This window comes from Cinclus cinclus, chromosome 30 (genome assembly GCF_963662255.1).
Source record: "Cinclus cinclus chromosome 30, bCinCin1.1, whole genome shotgun sequence".
In the NCBI taxonomy this organism is placed as follows: Eukaryota; Metazoa; Chordata; class Aves; order Passeriformes; family Cinclidae; genus Cinclus; species Cinclus cinclus.
Genome location: NC_085075.1, coordinates 2,776,506 through 2,798,189, shown reverse-complemented (window position 1 = coordinate 2,798,189; position 21,684 = coordinate 2,776,506). Strand labels below are relative to the sequence as shown.

At 44.7% G+C, this 21,684-nt stretch overlaps 1 protein-coding gene across 1 annotated transcript; it reads right to left on the bottom strand.

Moving 5' to 3' along the window:
- Window positions 1-2,265: 2,265 nt before the first annotated feature.
- LIMA1 (LIM domain and actin binding 1) lies at window positions 2,266-21,144 on the bottom strand. The gene is made up of 10 exons (XM_062511080.1): window positions 21,026-21,144; window positions 19,067-19,112; window positions 16,643-17,041; window positions 12,327-12,435; window positions 11,343-11,503; window positions 8,968-9,072; window positions 6,982-7,039; window positions 6,592-6,704; window positions 3,643-3,776; window positions 2,266-3,265 (listed from the first exon to the last, which is right to left on the bottom strand). Exons 1-10 carry the CDS (start codon window positions 21,142-21,144, stop codon window positions 2,266-2,268), a joined length of 2,244 nt encoding a protein of 747 aa, XP_062367064.1.
- Between the last annotated feature and the right edge of the window lie 540 nt (window positions 21,145-21,684).

Here is a 21,684-nt window from a genome sequence, read left to right as displayed (position 1 = left end):
GGAAAACGAGCAGTAGGTTGTGGCACTGCTAACACCTTCCAACTAGGCAGCAGGCTTTTCCCTTCTTCACAATATCTGTATCATCCACATGAGCATTTCCTCATGCTGCTGCAGAACATTCACTGCATTGCTTCTGGCTTTTATCCCACTCTCTACCAACCAAACCCATCTCAGGCTCAAGTGACAATATCTTAAGTAAAAATCAGCTGATAGGAAGAGGGGAAAAAACCCTAAGTTGTCCTCAGCTGCCCTCGAGAGCCACCTGGAGCCAGAAATGGAAGTGAAAAATCCCTGCATGTCCTTATTCCTTTTGCCAGTCCTATTCTAATCCCTCTTCCACAACTGCTCAGTTGAGTCTAGCAGCAAAGAACGAACACACAGTGTCACCTAGTGGGGCACCACAGCCAGCCCGGGCTGCCTTCCAGTAGGAGCACTGGGAATTCACACCCCTTTTCTCTCCATTTTTACAGGTGGAGAGCAGCCCCGGAGAGAAGGATTTTAGGTGCTGGTGGGGGAGATGCCCAAGGAAGCCCCCGAGCCTGGGCTGAGTTCCCTTCCTGCCCACCTCTCTCAGGTGTGACCCCACACCTGCAGAGCTGCCTCCAGCCCAGCACAGGGAAGACGTGGAGCTGCTGCAGAGAGTCCAGCATTAGCACCAGGATGATCAGAGGGATGGAGCAGCTCTGTTGGGAGAATTGGGATTGTTCAGCCTGGAAAAGAAACGATTTGGGGTGACCTCATTGTGGCCTTCCACTGCCTGAAGGAGCTGCAGGAAAGATGGAGAGAGACCTGGATGGTCTCTCAAGCAGCTTTAAGCTGCCAGGGTTAGAGGGAATATTGGGAAGGAATTCCTCCCTGTAAGGGTGATAGGTCATTGGAATGGATTTCCCAGAGGATGCCTCATCCCTAGAAGTGTCCAAGGCTAGGTTAGTCAGGGCTTGGAGCAACCTGGAACAGTGGAAGGTGTCCCTGCCATGGCAGGGAGCAGAACGGGATAAGATTTAAGGTGCCCTCCAAACCAACCCAAACCATTCCATGATTCCCCATGACAATTCTATAACCCTTTAAACATTGCCTCTTTGTGAAACAAGATGAATCCAGATTTCAGTTATAATGGAAATGACCCAAACTTTATTGTAGCAGAACTGTTAAGAAAGCAGAATATTTTACACCTCAAGAATCGTTAAGATCTAATTCTCTTGAGAATACAGTACAAATAAAAGCTAATAAAAAAGGGCCTCCTCCTCCCCCAATTCAAGATTTTATTATTTGTAAAATAAATGAAGTCAAGTTAAAAAATGTTCTGATCTTCAACACTGGCAATCGGAAAGTGTCACTGATTCCAGAGATCTTTGCAATGTAGCACAATTTCACAGCTGTAAGGAAAAGATTTATGGCAGCTTGATAAAAGTAGGATTTCAGAGTTGACAAAAGGCCTTAAAAATCTTATCTGCAGTTTAACATGATGACGAACTCCAAATAAAAAAAAAAGAAACTACAACAAACAAAAAGATTCCACTTCAAATGCACATGAAATGCAGAAGTAATGCCCTGCAGGCTGCTCCAAAGTGTTCACTTGTCTTTTGCAGAGACCTGGCAGCCAGCACAGCTCCTGGGATAGCACTGAAATACACTTGGTCCAGCAACGGGCACCATTCCAGTTGTGCAGGGACTCCTCAAATGATCACAGGCAGGTTTGAGACAGAAATTCACATTGCACTCAGCTTAGGATGCTTTAGTTGTTGGACACTACACACACAGATGCTTTTATTATTAAAAAAAAAAAAAGCCCAGTTGTGCCCTTTCCATGTATTAAAGTGCATTAAGTGACCGTTTTAAAGCAGGCCAGAAAGTCCCTTTGCAGTTGGTCCCTAAGCAATGCAGAAGCATTTGTAGTGGTAGGGGTGGTGTGTTCCAGAGGCCCTGTCCCACACCAGCACGGCGAGTACAGCAGAATTCCAGAAATTGTTAGTGAAATACCTATTGAAGCTCAAAGGGATAAGACAGTAGAGAACAGCTCTGTTCTCATGCTGGGGGACAGACACTACCTGCTGAAGCCATCCCACAGCCAGACACGTGTTCCATGCGCCTAAAGAATTTGCAGGCTTCCAGAGTTTCCTAGCTGAGATAATTTGTACGTAGATTCCCTTAACGCCAATGTGCAGTGCAGCATCACTTCATCCAGGACAGCTGTTTGTTAAAGCTAAAAATACCCATTTCAAAAGGCCCAGCACCTTGCAGCAAGTTTCCTAGTAAAAGGCCAATTTATTCATCATCATCATCATCATAGTAGCGATTCCTTTTGATCTGCTCTTCCACAGATAGATCTTCCATGTCTTCACCCTCCCAAAAACCAACGTCTTGGGATTTGCGATTCTGGTTTGGAGATGATTCCTTGGCGGTCACAACATTGGCTAAGCTGGAATGTTTAGGAGAATTTGGTTCAAGGAGTTCTTCCTTTGCAATTTCTGGCTCCTCCGTAGGGTGTTCTTCCTCATCTGTGTCTGCATTCATCTGGCCGTTCTCTACAACATTATGCTCCACTGTTTTGATACCAGACAATTCCTGTTCTTCATCCACATTTTTCTCCCCGGTGTTCTGGATGTTCCTACGCTCAACCTTCTTTTCCTTTTGCTTTTTCTCTATGACAACCTCTCTCTCCAGTTCCTCATTCCTTTTCAACGTGTCTCTCTCTTCCTTAGGAGACAGTGAATTCTCTGCTTTATGGCCTTTAACAGACATTGTTCTAAATGAGGCTGCAACTGTAAAGGGGCGACTTCGCTCCTTCAGCGAGGAAGATCTTCTTAACTTTTTGAGATCCAGATCCACATCCTCCTGCACATCTGCCTTGGAAATCTCTTCTTCTGGAGGCCACTTGGGTTTGAGTACTCTGATGCCCTCATCTAAGGCACTTCCTTGGATACTTTGGTCAGATGGAGGTGGCCAGGCGATCCTGAGCTTTTTTGTTTCTGCTGGTCTTTCTTCTCTTTCAGGCACAGCTGAAGCTTTTGCTTCCATACTTGCTGCCAGAACTCCCACTTTTGCAATTGGGGCATCCTCTACTCCTGGGCTTTGTGGAGTTTCTGGTGCATTCACACCATGGACTGTTTTCTCTGGGGATTCTTCACATTCAGTTTTACCTGCCCACAATTCCTTATGCTGCTTATGTCCAAAGCCCTCATCATAATTGCCTTTGGACTTGAAGAGCTGATTGAAGTGAGGCTTGCAGTAGATGTTCCCACGCAGAGACGCGTACGTCCCGAGGCTGCTCAGGAAACACAGATCAAACGTTAGAGCTCAGGGCCACCAACACGGGTGTCTGTTTTAGATCTGTTATAGAGGAGATTCAATTTCAGTCTTCACACATTCAAAAGACAAGCTTACAGCCCTCAGGGTTTGTATGGCTCTTCCTAGGAATTCTTTACAAAGCTGGACATTATATTTTATCCCACAAAAAATTACATTAAGAGTTTAAAAATGGGTATCAAGTGCACCAGCACTGGCAGAAGTAGGCCTGTGCTACCTCTCCTACACAAATCACTGGATTATTATTCCAGCTCAGTTAGGCCTGAGCAGCACCTTCCTCAGCTAGAAAAGGAAAATTCACTTCCCAGAGGGCAGCCAAGGGAGCAGTGTGCATACCTGAGTTTGCTGTTGCAATAGGAGCAGCGGAAGCAGCTGATGTGAAACACCTGCTGGTTGGCAAAGAGCCTTTCCATGGGGTACACGGTCTTCTGACACCCAACACAGGTTTCCTTCATTGGCAACTGGAACTTCTACAGGGGGAAGAGAAAGTTTGTTAACTGGAAAACACATCAGCTGCTGGGGACTTGGCCTGGGTTCATGCACAGCTTCCTGAGCTCTCAGAACTGCAGAGAGTCACTTTCTCTAATTGTGGTGGGCAAGGCCCACAGGATTGCTGTGGCTCGATAGGGAGCCAAGATTTCACCCCTGTGAATCCCACAGCTGAAGCATCACGTGCTGAGCAGTGTTTGGGAAAGAACAATGAGAGCACTAAAACCATTACACCCAAAGCTCTCTCATGCTTTCCTGCAACCTCAGTTTTTGTTGATAGGAGAATGATGAAACATTACAGTTGATTACAATCGGTGTGAGACTTACCAAAATAAGAAAAATAGTGCAGAAAAAGAGAACCTTGAAATGGTTTGGGTTGGAAAGGACCTTGAAGATCATCTAGTTCCAATCCCCTGCCATGGTTAGGGACACTGTCCACCAGAAGAGTTGAAATAACCTCAAAAGGTGCAGGGTGGGAGAGGAAAGGAGTGAAATAGGCTGCCCAGTGGTTTGAAATGATCCATTTCTGCTAAATCTTTTCTCTCAAAGAGGAGGAAATAGTCTCAGCACCAATAAAACAGCAGGAAACACTCCTAACTTCACTTGTAAACAATTCCAGCTCTATCCCAAAGAAACCACACTGAGGTTTCAGCACTCACAGCCCCCCAAACTTGTTCAAGGTTCAGAGTGAGCAGAGCTTTGAGGTTGAACAGCTAAAATCCTTATGTGCTTACTGAATTTCCTGAGGGTTTAGTGCAAGGATAAACTTGAGCACTGAGGAGTTGAGTGTCACTGCTGAGCAGAAATGATGGTAGGTTTGTTTTCAGACAGCATCAAGGAAGCAAGAACATTATCCATGAGAAAAGGTCACTGGATGCCATTTAATTCTTGAAATCTATTAAAACTGGCCAATGGGGAGGACACTTTAGAGGTTAAATTAAATAACACAACATTGGCATTTTGAGGCTGCCTGTTGATTACCAGTGATTTAGCAGCCCAGCCTCCACTCCAGGGTCTGCACAGACATACTTATAGTGTGGCTTTTCCTTGGCAAAGAATTACCTGCTACAAACTTACAAAAAGCTCTAAGGAAAAAATCTAATGGCTAAAGAAAAAACAGGAAGGTCACAGGAAGACATAATCACAGAAATTTATTTATAACAGGCTAGAAACAATGGTTAGGAATGAAAGTTCCAGTGTGTAAGGGCAGATTGCTGAAGATGGAGCCAGCTCAAGTCACTTTGTCACAACCATAAAGTTTGCTGTCAATTTAATTCCATTTTAATATGTATTTCAGGGTTTCCAGGCATTACTTGAAATTACAGTAGATTAAAGTTCCAATGATGACAGCATCACTAACAAAATTCAGAATTCCTTTTGCAAAAGAATTCACGATTTCTAGGTGCTGCCAAAACTCTGAATCTCAAAAAAAAAAAAAAAAAAAAAAAAGAGAGATTTACTGGTGCAAACAAAAATCTAATCACCGGTGCTTGCCATGTAAAGCAAGGCAGCAACAATTTGAAAACATTTTCTCCCTGAAAGCTCAGTTTTGCATGGTGAGACAAGAGTGCTGGCACGTGCTTCTGCAATCACAACCCCATCCAAGGAGAGGGACTTACTTGCATACAATGAGCCCTATGTCTGTGGAGAGGCATTTTGGGCTGTGAAGAGACAGAAATTCCTTTCCAGGATACTACAAATAGGAGCTACAGGAGGAAGATGAGGCCCAGTAAGTATAAAAAGGACTTGAGAGAGAGCTGAGAGTTGAGCTCACATTAGGAGGGAAGCAGAAGGCAGGAGGAGAGATTAGGAACCAAGAACAGGAGACAGAAGCTGGAAGAGACAAATAGGAACCTTGCATGAATAAACAGAAGCTTCTATCTCACACAGTTCAGCATCTAAAGCAGTAACTGGGCAAAAGGCTAAAATGGTTTTGATAATATCAAGAGAGAACAGAGAGCAGCAGGACATGCAGCTCTTGTGTCACAGTCTACGATCACACAACTCTCACTGGCAGCTCAAATTTCCCATACTGGCATTTCTCCCTTGCACACTGGGAAGCCAGATCTCCCCAGTCTGAGAGCTCAGGGCTGTTCCTCCCAAAGATGTGGAAAACAACAAAAGCCCAGTTGTTTCCTCAGGAGCGAGCCAGGAAGTGTGTGGCAGCCTAGGGAATCAGCATCCTAACCCCAGACAACACACGTGATGAGCAAGTACAGCCTGACCAAAACTTCCAGTGCCATCTAATCAAATTAGCAAATACATCCCTGTCCCAAAGTTCTCCAAGCTGCTTTATTGCTCCCTAAAGAAACTGTAACAAGGACTCATTACTCAGAAAGCCAAACCTGATTTTAGAGAGTCAGGCACCACAGCGCCCTCATTATAAAGTTACTACCAGTTACAGCTACCTTGGGAACAGGAGCAAAGCCAAGTCCCAGCCTGCTCAAGGCTCTGGAGATCAGCACCAGGACCTCAAGGCACATCTCCAGGAGCACAGACGAGCCCTGAGACCATTCCCAGCTCGAGTCCCTGTGCACACTGAAGGGAAGCAGCCTCTCTGTCACAGGGGTGTAACAGAGATAAGCAACTCCCCCCCAGTCTCTGAAAAAAACCTGACTGCTTTGAGATGCTTTTCCATACTGAATTAAAATGCCCTCAAAAATCACACTCTGATGAGAACAGAGCAGGTACTGATCCAGTTACTGCCAGACCTTTATGCTTAAGCACATTTTCAGCATTAAAGTGGTCCATCAGTTGGTTTTAACCTTTAGGTTTGAGACTAAAGAGCCGTGTTACCTTCACGCCTTTCGGTGGGGAGGCCTCTGTCTGCCCAGCTGCTTTAGCACCAAGGTTCTGCTGCTTCGAGCTGACAGCTCTCTGAGCTTCTGCCTCACTCTCTGACTGTCCAGCTGAGGGAGCAGAGGAGGGAGAAAAGACGATTACAATGGCTTTAAACTGTGGGCAGCTTATGGCCAGAGCCACCAGAATATCAGCTCCAGTTAAATGGTGAGGGAGCTACACTTAAAAGTGTTCAATCAGGGCAAAAGCAGTTACAAATGGCTTAAAATCACAGCTGAAAATTAGCTTCTAAACATGAAAGAAATTTGTATAAAGTCTGTGTTAGGCACAGGACAGATTTTTAGTACAAGCCAGTTTTTATATAATTAATCATTTGATAGGGCTCACCATGGCCATCCTCCAGCAGACCAGAGTGCAAAGACAAGCTGTTCTCACCTACAGAAACCTGCAAGAGAAAAGGAGACAATGAGAACCTCTGAGCTCCTGAGATCTGAGCAGTCATGGCCCCAGGAAGGAACCAGGCAGTTTGAGCACCAAGAGAGGGAGAGATCTGAGGGGCTCAGGAAAGGAGCTGGTTTTGAGGCACAAAAGAGTCCAGCTGAATGTCAAGAGAGTCCTTGCTACAAGGCAGAACCTTCACAGGGCTCACACATACAAACATCAGATTTCTGTTTCCTTGTACACCTTTATTAACCCCTAGAAATCGTTGATTTGCTGAGGTTCCTGCCAGGTTTTCTCAATTACAAATCTCTTGACCCCAAGCAGCACATTGACTGGAAATCTCATGGCTCCCAGAGACCTTGCTCTTGGGGGGGGGGGGGGGGGGCGGGGAGGGAAGAACAAAATAAAAAAGAAATTGTCAACCCAGAAGCCTTTTCCAAGGTTGGGACAAATATGCTAGATCCTCCTTCAAATTAGAAACAAATAAGTAATTAAAAAAAAAAACAAAACAAAAAAACTAGAGGAGTTTTATCTAAACCAGTTTCAAATACTAAACAGAATCATAGCATTGTTTAGTTTGCAAAAGACCTTTAAGATCATCAAGTGCAACCATGAACAAAACCTGCTACAAACAAAGCTCTTGATGTATAACTCTTTATTAAACTTGGCACTATTGCTATTAAATCAAATAGCTTTAAGTAGCTACACTGAGGAACTAAAGTACCGTAACAAGATTAACTGCAGATCATCAGTAATTCACTTTAATGATTGTAGAGTCCATTGCAAGCAACTGAAATTTGTAAATTAATGAGGTAATGAGGAGGCAAGTTACATGTATTAACATCCTCTGGTGTGCTGAAACCAGAGCTGTGGCCCACTGTCCTGGGCAGAGCACAAACATGTTCTGAGGCTGCTAAAGTCACACACGTCTGGCTACTGAATGTGCTATGGGTGCAGTGTGAAAAATGACAGAGTGAAGTGTCTTTTGTCTCCTTTTTGCCAGAGGATTCCCATTTCTGACATGAACGACAAGCAGTTTTAATTAGGCTCATTTCCAAGTTCACCACATCCCTTCCAAAGGACAATCCTAGCTCCCAAACAATGTTCTATTCAGGTTCTCATTGCACCTGGACACCTCAACAAGTAACTCTGCAATTACAGCTGAATACAAGACATTTTATTCAAATCTTCCATTCACAAAAGGGAGATATACTGATTTAACAGGTGCTCTTTTAATTAACTCACCTAGGAGCAGGAAGCAGCTTCGACCAGTCAGACACGAAGCTGCTCAGCTGTCTCTGAGGAACAGCTGAAAGCAAAGATTTGGCCCCTTGCCCAAGGAAGGCTGAAAAGCTCTAAAAGCCCTCCTGGCATTAAGCTGCCACGTGTTCAGCCTGGATGGAATACACAGTACCCCAATTATTATTCAGCTACTTTTATCCCATCTGCTGTCCCCGGTTCAGAGAACAAATGCTCGAGTCCAATTTATAGAGCTGGAGCTCAAAACCAGGAACAAACCCAAACTGCCATTCTCAGTTACCCTAAAATTTAGTCACTAAATGCAGAAGAAACAGACTCCTTGAATCATACAAGGATGCTCATGGGATTTTTTTAAATTGGTATGGAGTTTGTTTGTTTATTTATAAAAAACCCACCATAAAACAAACCTACCAAGACAGAAAAACTCTCCCAGAAATCTTATCTCTAGACATTCCTTTCCACAGACACTTGCTGTCTTATAATTCAGAGACAGTGTAAAAAGAATAATTAAAAAAACCCAGGAATTTTGCAGCCTGTAACTAATCTGCATCAGCTGCTCATGTTCAATTCCCAGATGGCACATGGAACATGGAAGCACTGTATCAGCTGTTCTTCCACAACCAGTTCCACTTCAAAAGAAGCCCTTGATCTCCACCAGCATGGACATCTTACCTTCTCCCCATCCTGACAGGAACTGGAGTCCTCAATTGGTGCCATATTCTCCTTCTGCCCAGATTTGTAATTCTTGAGTTCACTCTCACTGGCTTGAATCTCATTCTATAGGACAAAGCACTGGAAAGGTGACAGGTTCTTTTCCCCTAAGAAAATAGTTGCTTTCCATTTTTCTTGAAATGTTTTTAAAACTCTTTTTCTAGTATGTGGAGTGATAATTGAAGGAAAGGCCATAAGAATGTACAGACACTTCTTAAGTGACATATTCTAATGAGGGAACAGGATTGGGCTGTAAAACTTTACTGTGCTCTAAGGAGGTAATGCCAGTGTTTTCCTGAGCAACCCTTTTCTTCCAAATTCCTGTTTAAAATCAATTCCTAAATATTCCCTGCTTAATTCACACCTTCCTTGTCAAGAAAGGTTAATTTTTCACTTGGAATGACAAGTATTTCCAGACAAGCACTGCCTAAAGTACAGCATAATTGCTAAATACAATTTGACATAAAAGCAAATCCCACATTTGCTTCAATTCTAGTCAAAACCCTGTCTCTGCTTTCCTGAGATTTTTGTTCTTGATAGGCTTAAGACTTTCACAGAAGGATCTTTCAGACTTTAAAACCAATAAAACCCAGTGAAACCTCGTGTTTCTTTCATTGCCACAGGACACAAGACCACTGGAAGCCTCGTGCTTTTCACAAGGCATCTTCTCTGTGACATGGAAGAGGAAGAGCCACATGCCAGCACCAGCACCTTCCTGCATTTGGAAACAAATCTCCACAAAACCAACCACATCCAAGAGGTTTGTACTAAATGCTGGAATTTTAATGCTTAGATCTCTGAATCTGCTGTCCAGCACCTTTCCCTCCCTTCCCAACACATAGAACTGATTGTTCCTCACCCCTACTTGAACCAAGTTCCCATCAGGTTTAATCCAGGCCTTATTACACCACAATGCCCTAAAATAGTTGTTCCTTTTTAGCCCAGGTGTGAGAAGGGCAGCACAAACACCACATTTCCAATGCAAAAATGTCCCTGGTTGCTTTGCCAGCAGGGAAGGAGAAGATCCCAAGGTTAGGGCTGCTGTTGGAACAGTGGCACTGCAAACACTGGCCTCAGGAACCCCTGTCTGCTCCAGCTCATGCTGCACTCATCCATGTGTCAGGTTGAAATGGGAAGAGATTGTGCCCAAATGGGGCATCCTGACAGCATCAGACTGGACTGACACTAAACCAAGAGCACTGGGGGGATGCAAAGAGGAGCCTCTGGAAAAATGGCAAATCTCTTGCTATCAGGAGAGAATTTAGTGACTCAGCCACCACTCTGAGCCCCAAACTGAAAAAGGCATCAGGAAACGAGCCCAAGCAAGGCACAGGAGGCAGAAATGGGCAATTAGGTTAATAAGATTTGTTGCAGTGGCTGCAAGGACTTTCCATTCATGCAGAGAGGTTTTACTGACCCTCCTCCCATAGCTGGGGAACCTGACCCACGTGCAGATGAAATTCAGGAACCATTTGAGCTGGGAAGAGGCCTTGGCTCTCCACAGAGATTCCTGGGAAGCAGACTTTCCTCTGAGGGAGAACCAGCACTTCAGGCTCTCATTTCCAGGGCAAGATTCCCAACTTAAAAAGGTCTTTCCTCTCTAAATCTATTACTCTGGTTAATAAAAGTAATGCTTGAGCAATATAAGTTCCTATCATCCAGTAAAAGTATCAGAAACTTCCAGCAACAAATGTACCTAAGCAGTTTTTAACAAAAGCTGAGATTCCTGGAACTTCCTCAGCTGTAACACTTCATTAATTGTTCAGTTCCTGGTCAAATATTTGCAAAACAGGCAGAGGTTCATTCACTGCAAGGGTCTAATTGGATTCAGAGAGTGGTGAGAAATCCTGAAGGGAGATGAAAAAAAAAAAAAAACCAACTGGAGATCCCAAAGCTGCAGGCCAAGAGATCCAAGTTCTGAGCACTGTGTGACACAAAGTCACTTGATCTCACTGTGCCTCAGTTTCCCACAGCTTAGAGCTGATGGACAATATGAAATTGAATTGAGCTTTCTTTATTAAACAAAAACAACAAACATGTAAAGAGCTACAGACACTCAAAGAAAAAGAATGTCAGCTATGCTTCAGAAGGATCTCAGTCAGGGTGCCAGCAATTAATTCATAGCAAAACTTTCAACATTATTCCAGGAAGATGCAAATATACTGATTTATTCCAGCAGCACGTAGAGGCAACTTTTCATCAGAAATTACCCCTATGGGCACAGAGTTATTTTCCAAAAAGAATGGCATTACCCTCAGGCAGCCTGGTTTCCATAAGATCATCTTGCCAGTCTCAGGCTGGGACAAAAATTCACTTCAACACAAACCAAGACTTACCATAGGAATGATGCCCGAGGAGCTGCCCTGCTTGGACACAGCTGCCTGGTACTTGGCCAGCCTGTCCTTTATTGATGTCTCTGATAAACGAGGCATGTCCATGTTCTTCCTGGTCTCTGCCTTGTCTGGGCTGAGTCCTGGACTGGTCTCTTCGAGATACCCTGGTAAAAAACAAACAAACAAAACCCCATGAATAACAGATAATTCTCAGAACACTTACTAAAGATGGGCTTGAGAGCCCCAAGGCTGCTAGAGCTCCAGGAACATTTGGACAACGCTCTCAGGCACAGGGTGGGATTGTTGGGGTGTCTGTGCAGGATCAGGAATTGGGCTGGATGATCCTTGTGGGTCCTTTTCAGCTTAGGATATTCTATGAGTAAGTATAATATCAGCCATTGTTGGAAACCCCAAAAGATTGCAAATGGTTTGCTAGAAAAAAGTCTGCAAACAGATAAAAAATACATAATTTTGTTCAAGTCAAAGCTCACAATATCTCCCTGTGTCTGGCCAGGATAGGAGGGATGAGGATTGGAGCAAGGAGGCAGAAGGAACATTGATTGTTCACTGCTTCCTAAATTACCTTGACTATTAAAACTAGTTCTAGGATTGAGACACAGGAAGGAATGGGTTGCATTCCTTAATTTCTTGGTTATTCCCTGTGCCTTGGTTTCCCGTGCTTAAGAATGGAATGGTTGAAAATTCCCAGCAAGGCTTCACTAATTAAATGGGATGCTGATGGACTTCTTCCATTCTGGAAAGGCAAAAGTTATTTCATAAAATCCTTGAGACTGGAAAAGCCCTCCAAGACCAGTGAGTCCAACTGATCCCCACCTTATCACCCAGACCTGAGCACTGAGTGCCACCTCCAGCTGTTCCTTGGACACCTCCAAGGTAAATTTCTGTTCAATTCTATCAAGTAGATTTATCTCCTAAACAAAAACCAACCCAACCCACCCAAAAACCCCAGCCCTGAGGATTCCTGACCTGCTGTGCTGTGGCTCCTTTCTCCTCGGGCAGCATCGCAGTCGTCCAAGGAGAGGCTGTTCTCCGAAATCCTCCTGCCCACAGCTGCCCTCCGTGGCTCCCGGGGGCCCTGCTGGGGACAGACCCTCCCATCAGCTGCTTGGACACACAGGGATTGCTCTGGGTAATCCTTTAAGAGGTACAGGTGTCACTAGCAAATCTGCTTTACTGGAATAAACAAGTCTGGCAGGTGACATCTTATTTAACCAATTTAAAGTTTGATCACAGAGTACCTGGCCCTCTGTCACCTGGGAAACACTTTCTTGAAGAGGTCAGTCGGTGCCCTTTGGAAGTTCTCTTGGTTGAAAAGGACCACCAAAATCAGATTTTTAGGTCATTCCCACTGCATATATAACACTTCAGTCTAGATTTTTGCACTTCATGCAATTTCTGTTGAAGCCAATAGTCACGGTCATTGTACAATGACTTAAAATCAGAAAATTGCTGTAAGGAACCACTTATCCAAAATCTGCATCCATTTTCAGCCATGGAAATAGGAATTAATAGTATTTTTAATAAAAGTTATCTAGAGTTATTTGTTTTGATTTGGACAGTTCATGCATTTGGTATCAAATAATTCCCTAATTCAATCTGATAAGGCTGAAGCTTAAGCAGGAGAGTGTTAGAGATAAATATTCTCAGATCTCCAGGATAATCACTCTCTACTGCAGAGCTAGACAGGGTGTCCTGTAACACCACACAGATTCTTTGGCTGTCTCAATCAGATTTTATTCTCATTTGTTGAGACCAACTCCCCAGAATCTAAATCTCAACAAAAGAAAGCACAAAAAGAAACTTCCACAGCTTTGATAAAAGTTAGTGAGCACAGAGTTAAACTGGACTCCATCAAGGTAGGATGTATTCACAGCTGAAATTCAGCCTATAAAATCCTACAAGGTGCTGGACCTTTGTTCCCTCTTTAGGAGGAGTTAAATCACAGTTGGAAATTCAGATTGAGGCTAACATAGAGAAAAAGGAAGGTTTGGCAAGATGCTCCAACCACACATTCCCCCTCAGTTCCAGCAACTTTCTTATTTGCTGATCACCAAACTGAAGGAAATTCCAAAGTTTTATTTTTGTGAACTGCAGTGTAAGATAATCACTGTGAAAAATCAGGCTGCTTTCCATACAAACAGTAACTTCACCAGGAAAGGAAAATGCAGCTGAAAAACCTCTTTTTCCATTAGCACGGGAAATAGTTTCTATTTCTGTGGTTTAAGACTTTGGTAACTTTTCTTACTGGAAAAGAGCTTTAGCTCTGACTAGTCTTTTACTGACCAACAGCCTCAGGTCTGGAAGTGCCTGCACACTTGTAAAGACTTGCAGGTCCAATGAAAACTATTCTTAGATGATTCTTATTCAGTCAATGTCCCCTTTAACATCACCCCAAGCTCACAAGTCTAGGGTTCTTGCAGCTCAGAAATTTGGGATCCAAAGTGTCCATCAGGAGAAGTTCAATGGGCAGAAGCAGCTAAAGAATGCTCAACAGCACCACTCCAGCTCCTCCTCCTGTCCTTTGCCACCTCACACCTGCAGTTACAACTTCACCTGAAGAGCTTTTCTGTGGGTGAGCTGCAGAACACAGACTAAAAATCCCAACCACCAGAATACAAAAGCTTTAGAGGTCAGGGATATTTCAGGAAACCTATAAATATTCAGTAAATTTACAGATATCCTACAGTTATGTGTAGGTTTTATATCAACAGTTTTATCTTGGGGGGGGGGAAGGAAAAAAAAAAAGTTTAACAGAGGGAAGATGAGGGACTTTCCCCATCACAACTGATGGACTGACCAACTGCAGGGAATCAGCAAATCATGGCTCATGGAAGGCAACTCCTCTCACAAGGAGAAAGCCCCCTTGGGGATTTGTCACTCTGTGGCCACCATTCCCAGGGCACAGCTTCTGCTGTTTTGGAAAGAAGATTAAAAATTCCTCGTGTGTGTAAAGCCCTGAGTTCTCAGACTTGGGCAAGTGCAGAAGCACCGTGAGCACAGGTAAAGCTTTGCCTGAGGCACAGAGTTGGGCAAAAACCCAAATCAAAATTACACCTATTTCATGACAAACCACCTGTGTCAGCCACGAGGTCACCTACACACCGCAGCCAGGTTTTGCCTTTAAAGTAAAACACAAACCAGCCTGAAGACAACTTTTTCAGAAATGTTGCAGCTCTGATTCTCCTCCCCCGGGGTGTGCTTTCACAATTACTTGCAAGAAGAACCCTTTGTGAACATCAGGTCTTTTATCAGTTCCAGTCTTTGCTTAGTGCTGAACCAATCCAGGCTTCGTGCCTGCCCCGATGGGATTAGAGCAGTTTGTTTCCATGAAAATGCAAGAAAAGATCTGCCTCTTATCTATTGCAGAAGACAGAGCAAGATCTGAGCGAACAAATGAATAAATGACGAGATTTTACTTATAATCCTAAAAATGAGAGCAGGTATGTGTTTGAGGGGGAGATGGAATCAGGAAATCCAGGCACTAACTGGGATCTCTGCCCCAGACCTGCCCAGCAACCATGGAAGTTGATTTCTCAGCACTGCCACGAGCCTCCAGCCATGGTGCTGCTTAGTTCACACACAGGTTTTGTCAGCAAAGCTCTGACAGCACCAACACACCAAGTCTTCAGTAAAATCTAAAGCAAACTGCCATCTCTCAGCTGAATTGACAGTTGGACTCAATGATAGAAAGGAATTTTCCACCAAAACGGTTCCATGAAGCCTCACTCAGGAAAAAGCACAGGAAATAAGAGGGAAAGGCAACGCAGAGCTGCAGTGCTGTCGTGGCTCTCACCTCACTGAGTCACACCTGGGTCCCCACAGCACCCAGCTCCCTTCTCTGCACTGACTGACCCAAACCTCCCATCCACAGATCGATTCCCAGAACGAGCAATGGAATTCCAAACACGCCCTCTCTCCCCCACACATCTAAACTTCAGAATGCTCGTTTTCCCTTCTGCCGTATGAGTGACAGATTAACTTGGAATAGGGATTTTGAACCGAACCCGAGCAGTTTTGTGCCTCCTGCATGGTGTTTACCAGGTTTAGTTGGTTTTTAACAGCGTTTGAATTGCTAAACTTGACAAACCATCAGTTTCAGATTCACTCAGCTCCAAAATAATTTTTTCCCTAGGCTGAGATAAAGTTACTCACAGCCCACCTGCAGAATTTCTGGGGAATCCTGAGTGATTAATCCTTCAGCAAGAGTTCAGGGAAGGTCTGTCATGGGCAGCTCTCAGATCATGACAAAGACTCGAAAAATTCAAGTTGTGAAATGACTTCACACAGACCCAAAAATTCCCTTTAACACCAAGCTGCTCCTCTGAGCCCTGAATTGTTACACACTGAAACAACTTTTGTCCAAAATACATTTGTTTTAGTCAATACTTCAAGAAAACCACCCGCAGTAAAACAAAGCCAGGAGGAGAGGAAACTATGAGAAAACTGGAAAATCCACCAGCATCGAGGCCTCGGGACTGTGTTGCAAGTCCCCAGCATATGCAACTCATTTTGGAGTTAAGCAATTCCCCTCGGGACACGCCGGCTGCAGTCCACATGCGGGATCAGATTTCATGAGCAGTTGGAAGAAAAATGCGAGCCCTGAGCATTTGCAAGTCAAAACTTGTGAGGGCAGGAGCTGCTCTGGCCATCTCGGCTTCGTTTTCCCTCAGTGAGGATTTTTTTTTTTCCCCCCGATAAGAAATATTTTGTAAGACGCACAGATGAGGGAAGAGCGAGGAAAGGATGGGAGTATTTCATTGTATGTGTGTGTGTGTTTGTGCGACTCATAGTGATACAGACATCAAAAACTCTCACTCCTTAGTGCTTCATCTCGACTGCAACAGTCCTGATTGCTGAGCTCACTTCAAACAGCTCCTTACTCTTTCATATACTAAAAAAATACAGAAATACCTACATACTCATTTTATACAATTCACATTTGCATAACTCATTGTAATCTTCACACGAGACACAAACAATCCCAACCTACTGTACAAAACTTCATGAATTCCATACTTTTTTTCCCCTCTTCCACTGAACCCCATCAAAAGCAAATTCACTTTACTCCAAGGAGCAATCACGAGCAGCCACAACTCCGAGCACCCTGCACATACTTGTGTAGCTCGAGTAAGTTACTAACACCACGATGTTCTGTTTCCACTAAAACAATGAACACAATATTTGCAGAGTCAATAGTCGGAGCCACTCCCTCCGGGGATTTTCCTGATGCCGAGGAGGCAGCAGCTTTAGTTTCTCCAAGACTGGGAGGGACAGATCCTTACCTTGGGCTGAGTGGCTTCACCCTTCTCGAACATCATCTTGAGTTTGGTCAGAGGCACGTTGTACTTCTCGATCCGCCCCGGAGACTCCGACCTTTCGCCGGCTTCGGGTTTTTCCATTTCACGGGGCTCTCTCACACAGTTTTCCATGCTGCCACCCTCTCGGCAGCGGCTCTGGGGCTCTGTGCTGACACCAGCGGGACACTGCGGATGGCCAGGGGCAGCTCCAGCCCCCGGGGATGGCGATGGGGCGCGGCCGGTCCCAACCTTGTGCCTCACCTCAGCGCAGCTGCTCCGGATCGTTTCCTTCCCAGACTCCGCTCCCAGCACCGGATTCTCCCACTTCTTCTTCAGCACGCTCAGATTCCCTCTCGTAAAATGAACGGGTAGGTTTTCTGCGTTCTGCAAAGAACGAGGAGTTAATTGCAGCTCTCCAAAGCACTTCCTTTCCATGCAGGAGGAAGCTCAGCACCGATCCCCGCTCCCGGCCAGCTGTGAATAGTTACAGCTGTGCCACATGGAGAAAGCATCCAGGATAGGGAAGGAAGGAGGGGGGAGAAGAGAAAAGTCAGGAGTAAGGCAGGAAGTGAGCAAACAGGAATGGCCTTATAAGGCAAAAAGGAGTCAAAACCCCAGGAGTTAAATGCCACACAAAAGACCTGAATCCACATATAAAGGAAATGGGACTCGAATCCACACAAGGAGGGTCTCCAGTCCCACAACAAGGAAACAGGAGCACAAGCGGCCATAGGAGATGGCTGGTGTGTCAAAAGCTGCAGTGTCGTCAGAAGACAACAGCTATCAGGCCTTCCAAAAACTAAAAATTAGCTCTAAGAAACCACTAAATCCTTGGAGTTACCTGCTTCTGCTCTCAGGTAACAGCAACACTTCAGAATTTTACACCACACAGCCAAAGCTCAAGCCAAGCACCCACAACAAACACCCTTCTGCTCCAGTTTACCAGTAACTTGCTGGGATTTTTGTCCTATTTCACTCAACCCATTGAAAACACTACTGGGGACACACAGAGGAGTCACTGGCGCTGCCTCTCACCTCCAAGGGAACACCTGGAGCAGCATCACCTCACATTCAGCTGCTCCCCAGCAGTTCCCAGTTCTGCTCCAAGCAGGAGCAGCATCACCTCACATCCAGATACTTGCCAGCAGTTCCCAGTCCTGCTCCCAGTATGAACATCACCTCACATCCAGCTGCTCCCCAGCAGTTCCCTCTCCCCAGAGCCACAGCCCAGCCCATGTCTGAGCCATTCAAACCCAATACCTGCCACCATTGCATGTTTCCTGTCTGTCCCTCAGGGAGACCACTCCAAACTCATTGCAAGTGGAGCAGGGCTGCCAGGCTTACAGGAATTAACTGGCATTAGTGGCTATATTAGGATTTAAGTCTCTCACCCTATTACTCTTCTGGTCACATTTTGAATGCTGCTTTGCAAATTGACTTGAATCCACTGACAATCCCAAAAAAAAAAAAAAAGTGTGTTTGCTGACTGGATTGAAAAGAAAGTATTAAAATTATAAGGGAAGTGCTGTAATGGAATATAAATATTGAAAATTGTGCAGCAGGTTTCTGAGGGAACACCTCCAGAATCTCAGCACGCTTCCCAACACAAGTCCATCCTTGCCTGCTCCCTGACCAGAGGAAGATTGACAGACAGAAGCAGTGAAGAAAATTTAAGACTGAAAAGTAATTTAATAAGTAAGCTTATTTTATCCCACCTATATCCCAGACAGCAAAGAGTGGCTCCTCAAGCATTACAGAAATCAAAGCAGCAACTTTGCTATAGATCTTGAAAATATTGGCAGTGCTTTAAAATACAAATTACTCCAAGGACCAGGACAAAGCTCTGCAACCTTCTTCAGCCAAAGTTCCCTGACCCCTGAACCTGAACACCTGAACACAATGGAGGTTACAGGAGGAAATGTGGGGCTGTAACAGCCAAGAAGGTTGGGGCTGCCTCATCCAGGTGCATTTGCAACCCCTCACTTCAGAGAAGATCCTACAGCTCTCAAAGACACGTGTTGGATTTCAAGGAGGCTTGGAGGCTCCTTTTAAGCACTTTTAAATTTAGTTAAGAAAGGAAGAGGCACCACACAAGTGCCTCCAGCTAAGAACAGGAGGTGGGTATTCCTGGCTTGTGGTTAACTCATTTTGCCTTTTGGTTAGGAGAGGATTGGTGATTCAGCACAGCTTCGGGCAAGAAACTTCATTTCCTTTCCTCCACACTGGGAAAAAGCATGGAGTGTGAAACAAAAGCAAACACTGTGTCTAAGCCAGGTTTTCTGTAGGACACACAGCAGCAATTTTGGTATTCAAAAATCAACTGTCACAGCAATGTTCATGCAGGTGATCCATCCTGATTGCAGGCTGTGCTTATTCCCAAGGAAACAAACACTTCTACAAAACACTTACATTTCTCTTCTTCTCTGCAGTGGCTTCTTCAGCAGCTTTCTGATACCTTTGAGAAGTGAAAAACAAACAAAAACCAAGTTTTAATGAGAATACTGAATACTCCTGAAGACAGCTGAGATGTTTCTTCCCCCACCAAGGGTTCTGTGCACTCCCCAGATCAACTAAAACTAGAGGCTAGACAAACAGCAGAAAAATAACACAAAGCCAAGTGACAGACACATTTTCAGTCATCCAGTTTGCAATAATAATATCCATTAATACTTTCATTCCCTAAGCACTCTGATTCCCAAATAGAGACAGTTTACCTTGGAATAGCTGCATTGTTTCCACCCAGCTGTCTGCTATGCCCCCTTGCAGGAATAACTCAGCTCTTTATACAGCAGCTGCTGAACCAGAACAAATTCCAGCTTGGCACATGCCAAAAATCTCCATAAGTGCCAGTGGATTTTACTCTCTGGGCTGGGAACTGCCCCCATTCAGCACTTGCCTCCTGGGCAGCTGAGCCATCACAGCCCTCTGGAGATAAGCCACCCTGGATCATGAATCAAAGTCCTTTAAGGAGCTGTAAGAAACTCTCAGCAATCTGCACTCCGCTGGGTGTGAATCCCTCCACAGTCCTCACTGGTTACTCTGCTGCACAAGGTGATTGTGCTTGGCCTTTGAAATATGAAAATTAGTGACAAGTTCTTCCTCTTCAAGGAGGGTTCTGCCTTTCAGAGAGAAGGAATCCAGCACCTGCTTGGGCAAAGGGTGTTTCTGTTTTCCTTATCTGTGGAATTCTGCTTTTGACATAATAAAAGCGTGTTACAGGCTGTTGCTCCTCTTTAATCCATGCAAAGACACTAACCCACATCTCTGCACTATTAGGGGCCCAAATTTGAACACAACATGCTGAGAAAGTGATGCTGGAGGAAGAGGTATCAATACTGGAAGAACAAAGAGGAACACAGATGAAAGTCAAGTAGCACCTGGAAAACAGACTATGAATGAGGAGTCCCAGCCATCACTCCGTGAGTCAGCCCAGCATAGGGCACTTTTTAAATCTCTGCTGTTGCCTTTTGTGTCCCTGACCTGATAAAACTGATTATATGGGATGGATAAAAATGTTTTCATGTACAAATATTTAACTAACAGCGCTTAAAAGTCACCCACTTCCCTGTGAGCATCAGGGTGGCAAAGCCAGAGAGCAGGATTGTGTTTTTCCAAGGCACTGACCCCACCTATGTAGAGGAACACTACTTGATTAAGGAATAGCAGTTTGGATTACTTTCAGTAAGCCTTTTTTCAAGGGATTATCAACATTTAGCAAGATGACCAGGTTCTGTAATCAAGCTTCAGCAAGTGAATAAATTACCTTAACAAGGTAGTGACAGCAAAAAGCTTCTCCCAGGGCCAGAGATCCACAGAGGAGCTGTGGATCAGTAACTATCCCTCTCCTACAGATTCCTTAAAGTTTGCCCCAAACTCAAGATCCAAATACTACAAAACTTTGTTACACTATTAATGCAAGATCCTCAGAGACTCCGTTCCCCAAATCCCATTGAAAACCCCAGCTGTAGCCTATGTAATTCCTAAAGGAAATAGAAGCTTTTCCAGGGAATGCATTGGTTACTAGCACTCAGCTTTGTCAGGGTATACAATATTTATTGTTTGAGTGTAACCTTTTATCCATCTCTCAGAGAAAAGGGAAGCTTAATATTCCTTTGCTACCTAAGTCAGGAGAGGTTGAGGCTGGATATCAGGAAAAGTTCTTCCCCCAGAGAGTGGTCAGGCACTGAGCAGGCTCCTCAGGGAATGGTCACGGTCCCAAGGCTGCCAGAGCTTCAGAACCATTTGAACAACACTCTCAGGCACAAGGTGGGATTGTTGGGGTGTCTGTGCAGGGCACAGCAAGTGTGAGAGCAGCAGTCCCTGCCCAAGGTGCCAGCTGTCACCTACACACACAGCTACAGCACTTACTTGGAGAACCTCTCCGCCAGCGCCGAGGACTTGTTCTTGTTGACCAGGGAAAGCTCTTTTGCAGTGATTTTCAAAGACTGGGAGGTCCATTGCCTTCTATTGAATGGGGAAGGCTCCATCTTATCTCCCCAAGTCCCTGCTCAGGAGGAAGGAACAGTGTCAGCAATAGGAATTATGAGCAGAAAAGAAATTCCACAAAGTGATTTGCCCCTGCATCCCTATTCAGGTGCTCCCAGCATCCCAATCCCTCAGGATCTCGTCCATCAACTGACTTTAAAAAGGCAGCAGATGACAGTTATCATTTCCTCTGCAGATGCCATTGAGATGGTGCCCTGATAAAGCCAGGGGCACAATGGGGACACAGAGCTGTGACCAGAGGATGCCAGAGTGACAGTGCTGTGTCACAAACACACACAGGAGCTCCAGGAAGCCCCAAAGTGCTCTCGCTTGTTCCGGTTTCAAACCAAATGTGCTGGCATTTATGTAAGAAGGTTTGAGTTACGAAACTAAGAGGATGTAATTACTATACAAACATTTTTCATTCACTCTTGTGTTCACTCTCAGCGCAGTGTTTCCTCTGTGAGCTCCAACAAGTTTCATGTTCATGGAGGCAGCTGTGCCCCTCCTGTTGCAATAGTTACCATAATATCAGTTAAATA